The sequence below is a fragment of the Lichenostomus cassidix genome, chromosome Z (genome assembly GCF_008360975.1).
Source record: "Lichenostomus cassidix isolate B80296 chromosome Z, HeHo_3.0, whole genome shotgun sequence".
Lineage (NCBI taxonomy): Eukaryota > Metazoa > Chordata > Aves > Passeriformes > Meliphagidae > Lichenostomus > Lichenostomus cassidix.
The window spans coordinates 27,946,773-27,963,017 of NC_139511.1; the positions used below are offsets into that span (position 1 = coordinate 27,946,773).

The window sequence follows — 16,245 nt, forward strand, 5'->3', positions numbered from 1 at the left end:
GAAATCTTGATAGGGAGAGGAGCAGATGATCCCTGTGTGCTGGATGGTGAGCCATTGTGGAAGACCAGCCTGGTTTTCATCCTGGCGGGACAGGATGGTTTTGCTGAAATTCAGGGAAAAGAGGTTGTGACCCTTGAAAGAAGGGGCAGACAACTCATGAAGAGTACAAGGATGATGGTAGGTTGTGTAGAGAGAAAATTAGAAGAAAGCTCAGCTGGAACTCAATGTGGCCACCACTGAAATATAATAGAAAATGTTTTTATAAATACATTAATAACAAAAGGAGGGTCAAAGAGAATCTCCATTGGTTATTGGATGCATGAGTGGACATTGTCATCAAGGACAAGGAAAAGGCTGAGATACTGAATGCCTTCTTTGTCCCAGTCTCTAACAGAAAAACCAGTTATCCTTGGGGCAACCAGACCAACTGTGTACCCAGCTGGTACACAGGGACAGGGAACAGCAGAGACCTCCTGTAATCCAGGAGGAAGTTGTTAGTGACCTGCTGTGCCATTAGACAGACCCAAGTCCATGGGACCAGATGAGATTCACCCAACAGCACTGAGGGAGCTGGTGGAAGAGCTTGCTAAGCTCCTCTGCATCATTTATCATCAGTCCTGGATAACCAGGGAGGTCTGGGATGACTGGGTTGGCCACTGTGATGCCCATCCACAGGAAGGGTCAGAAGGAGGATCTGGGGAACTATAGGCCTGTAAGCCTCAGTGCTGGGGTGGAACAGATCATCTTGAGTGTGATCACACAGCACATGCAGGAATACCAGGGGATTGGGCCCAGCCAACGTGGGTTTGGGAAAGGCAGGTCTCTTCTGATGACCTGATCTTTTATGACCAGATGATCTGCCTAGAGGATGAGGGAAAGGCTGTGAATGTTGTCTACTTGGACTTCAGCAAAGGCTTTGACACTGTCTCCCAGAGCATTCATTCTCCTGGAAAAGCTGGCAGCCCACAGCCTGGACAGGTGCATTCTTTGCTGGGTTAAGAACTGGCTGCACAGCCAGCCCTAGAGAGTGGAGGTGAGTGGTGCCACATCTGGCTGGGGGCTACTCACTAGTGGTGCTCCCTGGGGATCTGTTCTTGGGCTGGTCTTGTTCAACATCTTTACTGATGATCTGGATGAGATAAACTGTACTCAGTAAATTCACTGATGACACCAAGCTATGTGGGATGTGTTGATCTGCTGGAGGGCAGGAAGCTCTGCAGAGGGATCTGGACAGGCTGGACTGATGGGCCAAGGGCAAAGGTGTGAGGTTCAATTAAGGTCAAGTGTCAGGTCCTTCCCTTGGGTCACAGCAACCCCATGTAGGCTGGGGCAGAGTGGCTGGAAAGTGACCAGTGGAAAAGAGCTTAGGGGGGCTGGTCAGCATCTGGGTGGGAGTGTGCCCAGGTGGCCAAGAAGGCCAATGGCATCCTGGCCTGTATCAGCAACAGTGAGGCCAGCAGGACCAGAGCAGTGATTGTCCCCCTGTACTCAGCACTGGTGAGGTCACACCTTGAGTTCTGGGCCCCTGACTTCAGGAAGGATATTGAGGTGTGGGAGTGTGCCCAGAGATGATTGATGGAGCTGGTGAAAGGCCCAGGAGCAGCTGAGGGAATGGGGCTTGCTCAGCCTGGAGAAAATGAGGCTCAGGAGTGACCTTACCACTCTCTGCAACTCCCTGAAAGGAGGCTGTAGCCAGGTGGGGGTCAGTCTCTTCTCCCAGGCAACCAGTGAGAGGGCAAGAGGATATGGGGCCTAAAGCTGCACCAGGGGATGTTCAGGTCAGGTATCAGGAAGATTTCTTTACAGAAAGGGTGACTGGACATTGGAATGGGCTGCCGAGGGGGGTGGTGGAGTCACCATGCCTGAAGGTGTTCAAGGAAAGACTGGACAAGGCAGTTAGTGCCATGGTCTAGTTGACACAGTGATGGTCAGCCATAGGTTGGATTCTGTGATCTCAGAGGTCTTTTCCAACCCAGCAGTGGCTTTGTTAGAGGAGACAAGGTGCCTGGGAAGGGTACATGATGTTTCCAAGAGGTCTTCACTTTTCCGATGCTTTCTCATCAGCAGCTCTGCAGTAACCTGCCTGCCCACCATGCAGAGAATTTAGGGCCTTGCAAGACCTAGGAAAGTGGCATGGGGGCTTGGCTAGTGGGGGGAGGCATGTCCTGGCAGGGCTTTTGGAAGTAGTCCTCCCTGTCATGGTTTCATGACCCAGTGTTGCCTTGGGTTCCTAAACTCTTGTGGGCAGGTGGAAGGTGCCCTACCGTGGGCACGCTGCAGCATCACCCCCCACCCCACAGCAAGCACCACCAGCCCACACCCTCCTGACCTCCTGCAGCAGCACCTGTCCTTCCCAGAGGACAGGAGGTGGCAAAAGAGATGGAATATTTCTACATCAGCACCTCCTTGCACCTAGCAGCACATACACTTGCCTCACACGGCTGTGGATGGAGAGTGTTAGATCAGCCGTAGTGGAAGGAGGTGAAATTTTGTGTGTTAGTCAGGGTACCAGCACGAGTGCTGGGAAACAAACCTGCTTCAAACCCCTCTGCATTTAACACCAACATAATCCAGTGCAACTGCTTTGCTTCAGCGTCCCCCAAAGAGACTGGACAAACACTCTCGGCAGCATCCTGCTTCACCTTCATTTATTTTTGTCTTTAAGTGTGCATTTTTTTCCAACCACACCACATTTCTACAGCATCTTTACACTATCCACTTCATGCTTCAGCAGTTCCAAGTATCTTCTGTTAGCTGCTGGTATCACTATGTAAGCATTTTACTCTCTTTCCTACAGATCCAGCCAGTTTCCCAACCAAGTCAGGTGTACACCATTAGACCTAAAGGTGAAGGTGTCCAACAGACTCAAAAAACGCAAAGCCCATGCTCAAAGCTTGGCATGATTGGAAGTTGAATCAATTTTGAAAGACATTGCTATTTGGTTTTAAAACACAGGATTACACTCAAGCATTTGCAACTGTATCCCCAGCATCAGTATTTGTCAAGGCTCAAAAAAAGTTACAGGTTTGCAAGTTCTATCTGGATTACCAGTTTTACAGAAGTCACATTTATAGTCAGAACCCTCACCATTAGTTAATATCAGAACTGATACTGACCCAAGCCAGTGAAAAAACTATTAAACTCCAATTAAACCTTTAAAGTATTAAATGTTTCCTAAAAAAACCAAAAAAACCCAACAACAAATCCTATTTGATTACTCAAGAACGTTAACAGAGAAAGATCTGAAGCATAAGTCCGTGCATGACTGACAAAACTCTTGCATAAAGCAAATTTACAACAAATAACAGTACACCCTGAAAGAATCGGCAGGGAATCAGTCAGAAAGGGCAAGCAGAAAAAGCAGAAGTAACAGATCTAAGTCTATGAGGATATATTGGATTGCTACAGGCCACACACAAACTTAGGTGAACAGTCAAAGCAAAATGTTCCATTTTTTACCCTCCTTGCTTGGTCAGGAGGTCATTGGTCAATGTACAAATGAAATGCATTTCTAGGTATAATACCTGAAAAAATAATTTGTGCAGGAACAAAATTACTCAAAGCACATAATTTTCTATGCTAAAACTAAACAGCACTGGGTATGAAATTCTTTTAAACATTCACCTGCAAAACGAAGAGACCATACACAGGTTGGAAGCCCCCTGCACGCTGATGGACCTGAGCACCTAAGGCAGTGTCTCTGCCGTTCACCACTGCTCACTGTGCTACAGACTGTTCTGGTTTGGCTTTCATGTACCTCACCTTACTTGCCTAACTCGAAACTAAGCCCACTCTATATTCAGGTTGTATTCTCCCAGTCTAAGTCTCCTGTAATGTATAACTTAATTCAGCATTAAAATGCTTTCTGAAGACGTGGGAGCAACATGCTGATGTCACATTTTAAAGCGAGGGAAGTGTAGCAGATGCAGCAGTTGTGGCCAAGCTAGATGAGGTGAGAGCACTTGGTTCATCCATTGTCACTAACCAGAAAGATTTCTGACATCCCTGCAGGCCTGCAGGTCCAGCCCAGCGCAAATGTGAGAGTCCAATGAGTAACAGGCTGACAGAAAAAAACAAGCTCAGCACTGTCCTATCCTCTTCCTGGTATTTGGGGCTGGAGCTCCCAACACCCAGGTAAGGCTTGCAGCATGGAAGTCAAAAGTTTGTTCCACTCCAACTCTTGCTTACTGTCTCTAATTATCAGTGAAGACTGCTACCAAGAGCAGTTCATGATTTCCTGACCACACTGCAAAAAAAATTGCATTTTTCAGAAGTGGTCCATGAAGTTTCTCTACTAACTGTTTCTAGATAATGTAATAAGACACTAGACAATACATTTTCAAAACATATTTCATTGTATCACATGTTCTTTTAAACTGTGAAAATCTATCTGGCTTGGTAATAAATTCTATGCTACTTTGAAAACGTGTTTCACATGCCCAAAGTTAAGACAGTTTTCCTATGCCATATACTAGAGAACTTACCACACTGCTCACTGAGAAGGTGCATCCCCTTTCATACTCACAAAACACTATGAATTGTTCCTCATTTCTGCAATTAATTTGATTCAAGCAGAGGTAACAAATTCAATTGTTTGGGGTTGGCTTTTTTGTTATTGTGAAGTTAGGAATTTTGCAGGGGGGAAGGGGTGTGCCTAATTTTTATTTTTATATAGGCAAGAGGGGAGAAACAAAATTGCTATCATGAAGCGAAGAGTCAAACTAAATTAAAAGACAACAAAAAAGATTAATACTTTACTTCACAAATATCCCCTATTAGTCATATCTTTTAAGGCTTACGATGCTTACACAGTTTGTTTTTTTAGAATTCTCTATTGTTTTATATAGGAGCACATGAAAGCCAGTTTTAGTCAAAAAATTCTTCCATCCCCATGTTAAGTTTTGCCATTAAAAAAAAAAAATTAAATTCACTAAAGTCCTGCAGACAAGACTCTGTCCGTGAATGATCCCTCAGGCCTGCAGAGCACAGAACTGCTGAAATACAGCCAGAATGTGGTGGTCCAGTTCAGCTGTAAACAGGAGGTTCTCTAGTGTCACCATGTACTGCTGGATTATCTGGTGGTGCTGGCAGACAAAAAAAACAAAAGCAAACCACAAATGTTTACTGTTTTTATATTTATATCAGAATAGGCAGAGAAGTTAAGATATGTAAGAACCACAAATGTTCTTATCTGAATTGTTTAGCAGATCTCACTTCCACAACACAACAGCCATAGATAAGAAAAGCATAATGTAGAGCTACTGACTGCAAGAAAGAAGGCTGTGCTGAAATCCTTCCTTGTACTCCCTGTAACTCTTCCTCACGGATCCTGAATTGTGTGCAGGACACAATGCCACTGCAGGTATCTTAGGAGAATCGTGGTATTTCCTTTCCTCTGAAGGCACGTCTACTACTAGGGAAGGGTTCATCCCAGGGGAGAATTGTATCACCTCTCCCATTCCTCAACACATCTTTGTGCTCGCACAGGTGTAACTCCCTGTGACAATTTTCATCCAGCCACCTGTGCTTGTTAACTGATTTAATACAGAGCCAAGTATTCAAAAATTATTGTAATAGATATTTACGCACCTCACTAAAAGGAATCCTGAAATATTTCAACTGACTTACTTAAAATACATCTATTTTAGCATTCTTGTTCACAACTTTTCCCTTACTATAAACACACAGTTAAGTAGAAGTCAGTGGAATTCATAATCCCATCTTGAAATATTTTTGCAGTATGCTTACAGTGAGGGAATTCTCCACTCAGGAGAATCACTCCTCTCCAGTGGAGTGACTCTCCACTCAGTCACTCCACCCGACTGTGACAAAGATTTGGCCAGAGCCAGGGCTGTGACCTGGCCCCGCACCAGCCTGCAGGGAAGATGTGCTGCTGCCACCTACTGCTACTCTTGTGGAGCGCTCAGCTTTCCGTCAGTGGAGCTTTCCCAATCCAGCACGGCTCCAACAGCCTTCCAAAACGAGAAACGAAACTTACCTGCAGGAAGATCTGCTGCAACCTCTCTATACAGCTCTTGTACCAAGGTGTAAATACATCAATTCCACCAGTCTCGCAGCGCACTAAGTGCTCCGTTAACAACATAATGAAACGCTGCAGTAGAGGGGAAGAAATGCAAACTTACTCCATCTCATCAAATTAAATAGAATCCTAAGATCAGGTAAGAGCATCTGGGGCCCAGAAGCTTTGAACAGCACTCTCAGAATAATTATTTTGCTTGGCAAACACTGAATTTAATATGGAAATAAACCAGTTGTTCAAGAAATTCTGCGCTAGCAGAATTCCTCTGCTCCTAAGCACTTGAAACTGATCAGACCCTGCTCAGAACCAGTCTTTGCAGAGGGATGATCAGGATTGACTCTAACCCATGATAAACTCATCAACCCCTATCCACATTCTTATTGCAAGAAGATGCCCAAGATACCAGTGATGCTGAAAGCCTCTGATTCAAATAACTTCTAAACCTAAAGTAAGAAGACATTATGCCCATCATTACCTGGAATATAACAAGGAAGAGATTCTTCTGCTCACTCTGGGCTGACTCTACTTTTTCCTGCAAGCGCTCAATCTGCTCCTCCAGTGGTCCATCTTCCCGATCAGTGCTTCGGTCATCATCATCATCGTCATCATCACTGTCTCGCTGTAAATGACAACAGAACAGGACTTAACCAGTAATCTGGCAGGTATGGATACTGTTAATACCCTCCAGTTCCATGTGTGGAAAAGTCTGCAAAACAACTGATGAGCAGCACAGAATTCCAGGTAAAATTTTGGAAGGAAAAATGCCAGTATGGGAAAGCCCTGAAAACAACCCATTAATATCAAGACTTCAGAGAAACTAGAGCAAGTGTAAAGATTTATCAGAATTAAGAGGTTTTCCTTGAGGAAGGTGCCATGGCTGACAGCCCAGCTGAGGTGCCTCCTACACCAGAGCATATAACACGGGCAACAAACAGGAGGAGCTGGAAGCACATTTGTGCTGATGGAAAGGTCTAACCTTGTCATTCTTGAAACTTGTTGGGATGGTTCCCCTGACTGGAGTGTGACTAATGATGGCTACAGGCTGTCTAGAAGGGGCAGGGCAGGAAGGAGGGGCAGAGGGATTGCTCTCTACATCAAGAGCTGGACTGAATGTGAAGAGTCTGAGGAATAGCCATGAGCAAGCTGAATGCTGGTAGGCAACAATCCAAGACCAAGTAAAAAGGGAGCCTTTTGGTCTCTGTCTCTGACAAACCCCCTAATCAAGAAGAGCTGATTGACAAACCCTTCTTGCTCCAGCTACAGGAGGCATTGTGCTCACAGGCTCTTGTGCTGCTGGGGGACTTCAACCACCCCTGCACATACTGGAAAAGTAGCTGCAGGCACTCCTTGAGATTCCTGGAAGGCATGGAGGATAACTCCCTGCAATAGGGGAGGAGTTACTCGATCTGCTGGTCATCAACACAAGGGGCTAATGGGGGGTGTCAAGATAGGAAGCAGCCTGGGAAGCAGTGATCATGCCTTGGTGGAGTTCAGTGTCCTGAGGGATATGGGCCATGAAAGGAGTAAATAAAGGCCCCTGAACTTTAGGAAAGCAGACTTCCAGCTTTTCAGGGTGATAGTCAATGAGATCCCCTGGGAGACTACCCTCAGGACAAGGGAGCAGAACAGAGCTGGCAGATCTCTGTAAGAGAGGAAGAGCTTGCAATCTCCAGGAGCAAGAAATCAGACAAAGAAGGAAGCAGACTGGCATGGCTGAGCAGAGAACTGCTGGCCAAACTAGAAGGAAAGAAGCAAATGCAAAAACATGGAAAAAAGGACATGTAACTTGGGAAAAGCATAGAGACAAAATCTGGTTGTGTACGGATTGGGTGAGGAAGGCCAAAGCAAAGCTGGAATTGGACTTGGCAAGGGACACAAAGAATAACAGGAAGGGCTTCTACAGGTATGTCAGACAGAAAAGGATGGTCAAAGAAAGTGTGTCCCCTTATAACCAGTGCTGTACACAGGTAACAAGGAATGAGGAGAAGGCTGAGGTACTCAACAACTTTTTTCACCACAGTCTTCAATGGTAACCTCTCTTCTCACACATCTCAAGTGATGAACAGCAGATGGGGACTGGAGAGGCAAAGTGTCCCCCCACTCTAAGTAAAGATCAGGTTCATGACCATCTGAAGATCTGGAACATCCCTAAGTCTATAGGAGATAATGAGATGCATCCCAGAGTCCTGAGGGATGAGGCCCATGTAGTTGCCAAGCCAGTCTCCATGATATTTGAAAAGCTGTGGGAGTCATGTGAACTCCCAGGAAACTGGAGAAGGGAAAACATTGTACCCACCTTTAAAAGGGTAGAAAGAAGGACCCCAGGAACAACTGACTTGTCAACCTCACCTCTGTGCCTGGGAAGATCATGGAACAGATCCTCCTGGAAGCTGTGCTAAGACACATGGAGGACAGGGATTTGGGACAGCTAGCACATTTTACCAAGGGCAAGTCCAGCCTGACCAACTTTCAGGTCTTCTATGATGGAGTGACTCCACCAGTGGGCAAGGGAAAGGCAACAGATGTAATTATTTATCAGGACTTTGGTGCCCCCCTAGCATCCTTCTCTCTAAATTGGAGAGAGATGGATTTGATGGGTGGACTGTAACAAGGATAAGAAATTGGTAGCATCCAGAGGGTAGTGGTCAAAAGCTCAGAGTCCCAGTGGACATCAGTGACAAGTTGTGTCCCTCAGAGGTCTGTATGGATTAATGACATAGACAAAGGGATCAAGTGCACACTCATCAGTTTTGCAGATGACACCAAGCTAATGGTGCTGTTGACCCTTCTGAAGGACAGCATGCCATCCAGAGGGATGTGGACAAGCTCAAGAAGTGGGCACATGGTAATCTCATGGGGTTTAACAAAACCAAGTCCAAGGTGGTGCACCGGTGTTGGGGCAACCCCCAGTATCAGCACAGGCTGGGGATGAACAGAGCAGAGCAGCCCTGTGAGAAGGACTTGGGGTGCTGGTGGGTGAGAGGCTGGACATGACCCAGCCATGTGCACTGCCAGCCCAGAGAGCCAAACGTGTCCTGGGCTGCATCCAGAGCAGTGTGGGCAGCAGGGAAGGGAGGGGATTCTGCCCCTCTGCTCTGCTCTGCTCTGGTGAGACCCACCTGGAACTCTGCATCAGCTCTGGGGTCCCAGCACAGGAAGGGCATGGACCTGTTGGAGTGAGTCCAGAGGAGAGACACCAATATAATCAGAGGGATGGAGCATCTCTCTTACAAGGAAAGGCTGAGAGAACTGGGATTGTTCAGCCTGGAGCAGAGAAGGCTCTGGGGTGACCTAATTGCAGCCTTCCAGTACAGGACAGGAGTCTCCAGGAAAGAGGGACTAATTACAAGAGCAAGCAATGGTAAAACAATGGTAAATGGCCTTAAACTGAAAAAGAGTAGGTTTAGGTTAGAGCTAGAGAAGAAATTCTTTACTGTGAGAGAGGTGAGGTACTGAACAGGTTGCCCAGAGAAGCTGCGGATGCTCCATCCCTGGGACTGCTCAAGGCCAGACTGGATGGAGCTCTAAACAACCTGGTCTAGTAGAAGGTGTCCCTGCCCATGGCAAGGGATTAAAACTAGGTGACCTTTAAGGTCCCTTCCAACCCAGGCCATTCTATGATTTCATGATTTCTTTAAGAGAAACACAGTGAAAGGTAACACACCTGCTAATTTTGTCATTACAAGGTAACGAACAAGCTTTTTAAAAACAATCTGGTATAGATTTTTTCAAATTGCATCTACTGCAGCAAGACATGTAATTCATTAAATGAAACGTTCTGAAATCTCACGGCTTCAAAAAACAATGCACCTGATGCAAATTCTCTCTTGCACTTTGTGCAAGAACTCAAATTAATCCAGCTGGCTAGCACAAGAGGAAGGCTAAAGACTGGGGCCAGTGCTGTTGAAGTGGGGACTCCCTATATTCATGATCAAAAGGGCTACTCTCAAGACTAGGAGGGGTCAGCATGGAAACTGACCTGCTAACTAGGAACATGGCATGCTTCACTGTATCAAAAACAACACACCACCACCATCACCCTCAAGATACACCTAAGAACCAGTCTTGGAAGCTCAGGTAACTGTCTTAAACAAGACTACAAGGCATATAGGAGGAAAGGCGGGATCTGCTGGATTACGGTAAATTCAAACACGAGACACTGCTTTAGTCTCATATAGTTGTTTCTGTGCAAAAACATCCATAAATTACCAGCTCAAAACTTCAAATATCTGTACAAGAAACATGTGCTACTTGGGACAAGTACAGGGCCTTGTGTTGACTCACCTACAGCATAGGAAATGAACTTCACAACCAGAAGACAAGTATAGCTCTGAATCAGCAAAAAAAACGAAAACGACTTACCAGAGCAAGTGAGAATTTTATTTTATTCCCTCTATAGGAACTTGCCTTTCTCCCATCTACAGAGGGTTTCTGAACTCAAAACACTAAAGGACCAAGATAAATCATGCAAACCTTGGACTCATTCCATGGTAAGGCAATCCCCTTCATGCTGGGGACATCAAAACTTGGCAGCTGGCTTCCTCTAAAAGGAATGGTCATGCAGCAGAGCAACAGCCTGCAGAACTACTCACTGTTGCATACAAATGTTTCTTCCTGGCACAATACTCATTTAAAGTACTAAGTAATAAAGAGCTGCAGCAAGAGACCAGGACAGAAATTAAAACACTGGTATATTTAGAGATGCCAAAGAAGCTCTTTGCCTCACAGTAAGATCAATGACTGCATCCAAGTCTTCAATAATCACAGGCATTTAACTGCTCATCAATGTAGACTGAGGAGGCAAGCAGCTAGGATGGCTGTTGCTGTGAGTGAAGGAAACAAGATGAAGGGGCTGGCATGAACCAACACTGGCAAGCTGTGAGTTATTAGTGATTTCTCAACAGAAGCTTCTGGACAAATGACTGACTTGAGCAGCTTTCTTCAAAAAACATCAGCAGCCTCTGTGTCACATTTTGACATTAACCTCATTCAAAATGTTGGAGCTAGCTAAGGATTTTATGCAGGTAAACACACTTACAGACCTCAAAGTAACACAGAAATTCTCTCTTGCTTTCTGCAACTCAGCATATTTATAAACTGACTTAATTCTGTCATAACTAAGTAGTGCATTCAGCCAAACTTCCTTGGGCCCCATCTTTTCCTGCTGCCACAGACAAAGAAACTCACCCCACTTTACTGTCCCACTGGAGACAACAGAACACAACAGCAGCTGCTTCCTCATCAGTTTGCTGTATTTAATAATGCAAGATCATGCAACTGTATTCAGGAAAATAGGCTGGAAGAAGGAACTGCCATGCCAGTGTCAGAATCCAGCAGCATCCATCAGAAGAACAGTAACAGCCAACTTCTCAATTGCAAATAGCTGTTTCTGTGCACTTCTGCATGGAAGCTACAAGAGCACTCTTTAACAGAATTTACTATAAATAATTTGTAACTGTTCTTACTGTTCTCTAATAATGTAATTGGAATCCAGATTAGAAGGCAAGTGGAAGACATGCTTGTATTGGAAGAGAAACTTGTGAGAGCGAACTTGAATAGATCAAATATATACAAACGCCCTTAAAAGATTTTACTAAATTAAGTTACAGCTACCATTAGAAAGGTGGACCAAGAACATGCATCTGATTTTTGATGTCTCGGTGTTACAGCTGACCACGTCTCTGAAGACACACTTCCTGAAGAGCCATATATATTCAGTCCATCCCCAAACCAACTGTGAGTCTGTCCGTCAGTGTGCAGGATTGTATAACTTAGTTTAAAATTTACAAATGAATTACTCACTCTTTTGTGCTGCCTGGCCAATCTTGCTTTAGTCTCCTCCAGTTCTTTGTGAATCTTCAGGACGTGCTTATTCATCTTACGAATTGTGGAATGTAAGATCTCCCAGATATAAAACCTAGGAGAGACACAAAGCTCAAAACACTACATGACACACTACTCCAAAATAGGAAACTAAACGTAGTTTCTTATCAGAAAAATGTAAGTGGGAGAATTTAAAAATCTAAGCATCATTTAAGGAGACATCTACCAGAGTGAATGAATACTCAGTATATAGGAAAGCAATGCAAGAAATTTCTTGTAATGCAAGAAATCTTAACAATTGGTTCTTTCCTATTTGTTGCAGTACGCTTCAGAGCCAGAATTTTATTTCATGTACACACTGCAAGACTACTAACACCAAACCTAACTCCTCAGACCGAAGAGCTCTCCTGATCTCAATATGCAATGTATCAGTGGTGGTACAAGTTACATAGCGCACTCAAAGACCAGGACAGCACCAAGCTAGCAGTTCTAGACAGCAACAGGCTGTCTAGAAACAGTTCCAGTGCTGTTGCACATCCGCAAGTCTAGATACTACTAGTAAAATGACACGCTAGCAACAACCTTGTGCTGTCACACGAACATTCATACCCCAACTCTGAAAGAAAAATCTTAAAGCACATATTTTATAGAAAGAGCAAAGCCTCATTACCTTATTCTACTACTGAGTTTTCATAGATTAAACTAGGTACTGGCAACTTAAAATAGCAAATCAAAGACAAATAACAACCCCAAAAAAGTTCTTGTTACCTAGTAAAATCATGTGCAAGCTCTGAAGAAAAGATCCAGTTTGCTACTGCAGCACAGTCAACAATTTGTGTCCGAATCATCTTGTCCACAAGCACAGCAATCATCTGTAATTTGTGAAAGACAATATACACATAATCTGTGTAAAATATTCGAGCCTCAGATAAAAACAGGGATGCTTTCACGTAATTCTGTATCAGTGGTATTACTGAGTAATTTCAAATACTTTAGCAAACTGGGTAGTCTAGCTTAAAACATTTCAAATGAGAGGATCTGCATCAATTATGTAAAGCATTCTAATTTTAACAACCTTACCTACTTCTGAAAGTATCACTCTTTGTTAGCATACATCCTCCCATACAAATGCAAAAAATACAAGAATCAGTGTTGGAACTGAGGCCTTAGGAGACACAAGTCCTAGTATTTGACATCAAAGTACTCCAACCAGAGCATATATACCTGTCAGATCACCATAATGAAGGAGCTGCTGTTAGCCTACTCTCCTTGAACTGCAACAGCCTTCAAACATTGACAGTAAGCTTTTCTCTACAGGGCCCATTAACTTCAGGACAGAATGAGCATCATGTAGTCAATGGAAAGGCTTACTTGCTACAGGCACTGCCATGATTCTGAGAGAGTTGCAAGCCATCTAGCAGGCAACTGCAGAGAAGAGTTACTGACTAAAGAAGATGCAAGCTGTTCAGAAAAAAGGGCTTATCTTAGTTACTCATGTGATTGAATGCCACAGTATCTAAGAACCACAGCCTGCACTGTATTTATCCTTACAACCACCCGTTGTCAAATGAGGAAGTGTAACAAAGCTCCTTTTAAGGAAGGAAAATTAAAATAACTGAATGAATCATACAGAGGATTCAGCACTCAACTTTCAAGTCCCAGGATAGCATCCTATGCTCTATTTGTCTTTCTGCATTGCCAGGAAGAATTTCTGATTACTTAGCCTGGTCTTCCAAAAAACACACATCCAGGATTTTGAGAAAACACTAATTTCAATGCCAGAGTTTCTCTTTATGAAGTCACCACCATGATCACCTTGCTTTTAAGCCCAGGGACTACTGACTCCTGCTGCTAAATCACTACCTGCAGCACAGATTACTCATTAGTGCTTTAAGCCCTGCAAACATTGCTGGTAGTCTGAACCAAATCAAAGGGTGTTCCCATGGATGTGGGAGTCGGGTGAACAGCCTGCAAACAGACTGTGGACAAGTGCCCTGCTGTGAAGGCGCCATTCCTTCTGTGTGACAAGGAGGTTGAGGACTCAGGAGTAAGAAAAAAGTAGAGTGCTTCATCAGAAGCAAAACACTGAACTGCAGTAAAAGCAACAGAAGAAAATTTAGGTTCCATGATCAAGTAGAACAGCACACCTTCCTAACATTCGCACTTGACATTTTTTGAAGTGATCTTGATTTATTCATAAAAATCTAACATGACTATTTAGTCTGGGTGTGTAACCTCCATCTCAGTTTGGTCATGCTGCAATACAAAGAAACGAAGAGGAAGAAGATACAGATATTACATTGCAGTAATGAAATTTCTTCTGATCCAGTTAAATGGCAACAAAAAGTAGGTCAGACTGTAAATGTCACATTTTCAAGGTTAGTAAACTGGGTAATAAGTTAAATATATTTTAAAAAAATCCTCCTCTATATTTTTAAGAGAGGTAACAGCTTGCATAGGTATCTTCTAGGTGCTCATTTATTCCACTAGAGAATAGACCACAGGTCTAGTAGCAGAAGCAAGGATTACTTTTGGTTCTCAGTAGCATCACTTATAGTCTGGCCTGTGCAACTGAGAGGTACAGTCCACTTTCCAGCACAGGAGTCCACTTTCTAGCAACACAAACAAACCAGCAAGGAATATGTGAAGTAACTAATGCACGCAAATTCAGCCTGAATTCCTCATTGATTTCTATTCAAAGAAAAATAACAGCTGAGGTAAAACACAATTGCTGTGAAGAAACTGAACAGCTTAAACAACTCAGGCATCTTTTGTAGGTATTTTAGGGTGTTATTTCCTCTGGCTCAAGAATGAACATTATCACAGCACTGTCAGACTGATCTCTCTGGAACAGCAACCACTTCAGCTCTACTCGCCCTGCCCACACACAATAGTGACTCCAGCATGAGCTCTGTGTAATAACTAGATGGCTTTCACTAGCAATTGCTGGGAAAAAAAAAAACAGCAGCAGCACTAAAAATCCCTAGGCTTCCACATTTCTAAGAATGTGGCCAGTTTGTTTTAGATATGAGATCTACTTCTTATTTAAATTTACATATCTATGCTATTTTCCAATTTTGAACAAAGAGATGATTTCAGCAGAAGTTATTCTCTTGTACAACAACCAGCATAATATGAATCTGAGTCTTAAAAACAGCCTTTGTCCTCTCACAGTGAAATCTTGAAAAGGAAGCAGCACTGCTGAGGTATGTATTTTATGTCCAGTCTTCATTTTAGTAGTAACAACACTAAATACAATCTAAATTTCCCTTAAAATAATAACCAAGTTATTTTTAAATGACATAAAGCAAATGGTGCTTTGACATTCCAGCCTCTTACCTGTGGATGATTCTTCCAAACCTCATATACAACCCTTAGAACATGGAGTTTCCCCTCATCACTTTCAGCAAGTGTTTTGAAGACTTCATGAAACCTTTTAATAGAAGTAAGTAGTCAATGGAAAGGCTGGGATCAGGTCACAAGAGCAGCAGATATAAGGCAAGTGGTTTAGATTGGCCAAGAGAAAATTATTTTACTATCTACAGCATTTCTTCGACAACTGTTCCCTGGAAAATATAACCAGCCTGAGCTAAAATAGTCTACAAAGAAATGACATCTCCTTAAAAGCAACTTACATCTTCGTGGTAAACCTGCTTCCTGAAGCTAGGCTACATTCCGCATGCTCTCAAAAGCAGGAGGTACTTTTCTGCCTCATGTGTTTATCTCTACACAGCTGAGCCAAAATTTGCTGCCTTTCGAGCCTTAGACCTTCCTCTTAACGTGTTTCTGCAACTTTAGACACTTATCCTAAGTGCCTCTTTTCAAGGAGAGGCTGCTGAAAGCATCTATTTTAGCAGTTACGCTGACTGCTACACAGCATTCATAGCCCAGCTTATTGTAATGTAACTATAAAGCATAAGAGGCTCTTCTTGATCTCTTGACTGCCACTGCTGTTGTGCAGCGGAGAAAATACCACAGTCGAAGTATCTGAATCACCCTGCCTCTTGTATTTCTGACTGCAGGTTACTACCTGCAGCTTCTTATCAACATTGCCTTCGCAGAGCTTTCAGATGCCTGTTTTTGTAGCAGCTCTATCTATCTTTAGGGACAGACAGAAAAATAACTCATTAAGATGCATGTAACTACCTTTCATGTAACAAAACCCTTAAAGCCAACTCCAAAAAACACAGGATTAAAAATGTTATTTAATTTTGCTAAAAATGGTACAGTAAATTCTTTACAGTTCCAGCATATCTTTAAGAGATAAACTCTAAAGTATTTTAGGATGGATTTTATACTGCTTTGGTAGACAGAAGAAATTTACAGCAGACTGTTTTGAAGTTTCATGTTTTTTTCCTTTCTTTTTTCATACAGATGTAATT

General features: G+C 43.4%; 1 protein-coding gene across 1 annotated transcript in view; it reads right to left on the reverse strand.

Annotated features, from left to right (window-relative positions):
• Positions 1–2,631: 2,631 nt before the first annotated feature.
• The window catches only part of NCBP1 (nuclear cap binding protein subunit 1), a 32,858-nt gene continuing 19,244 nt past the window's right edge, over positions 2,632–16,245 (reverse strand). The window contains exons 18-23 of the mRNA XM_085043543.1: positions 15,203–15,296; positions 12,632–12,735; positions 11,843–11,957; positions 6,516–6,659; positions 5,999–6,112; positions 2,632–5,084 (exon numbers count right to left, since the gene is read on the reverse strand). Coding sequence (XP_084899669.1) covers positions 4,971–5,084; positions 5,999–6,112; positions 6,516–6,659; positions 11,843–11,957; positions 12,632–12,735; positions 15,203–15,296 — 685 coding nt within the window. The 3' untranslated portion in view covers positions 2,632–4,970. The remainder of the gene's footprint in view (positions 5,085–5,998; positions 6,113–6,515; positions 6,660–11,842; positions 11,958–12,631; positions 12,736–15,202; positions 15,297–16,245) is intronic.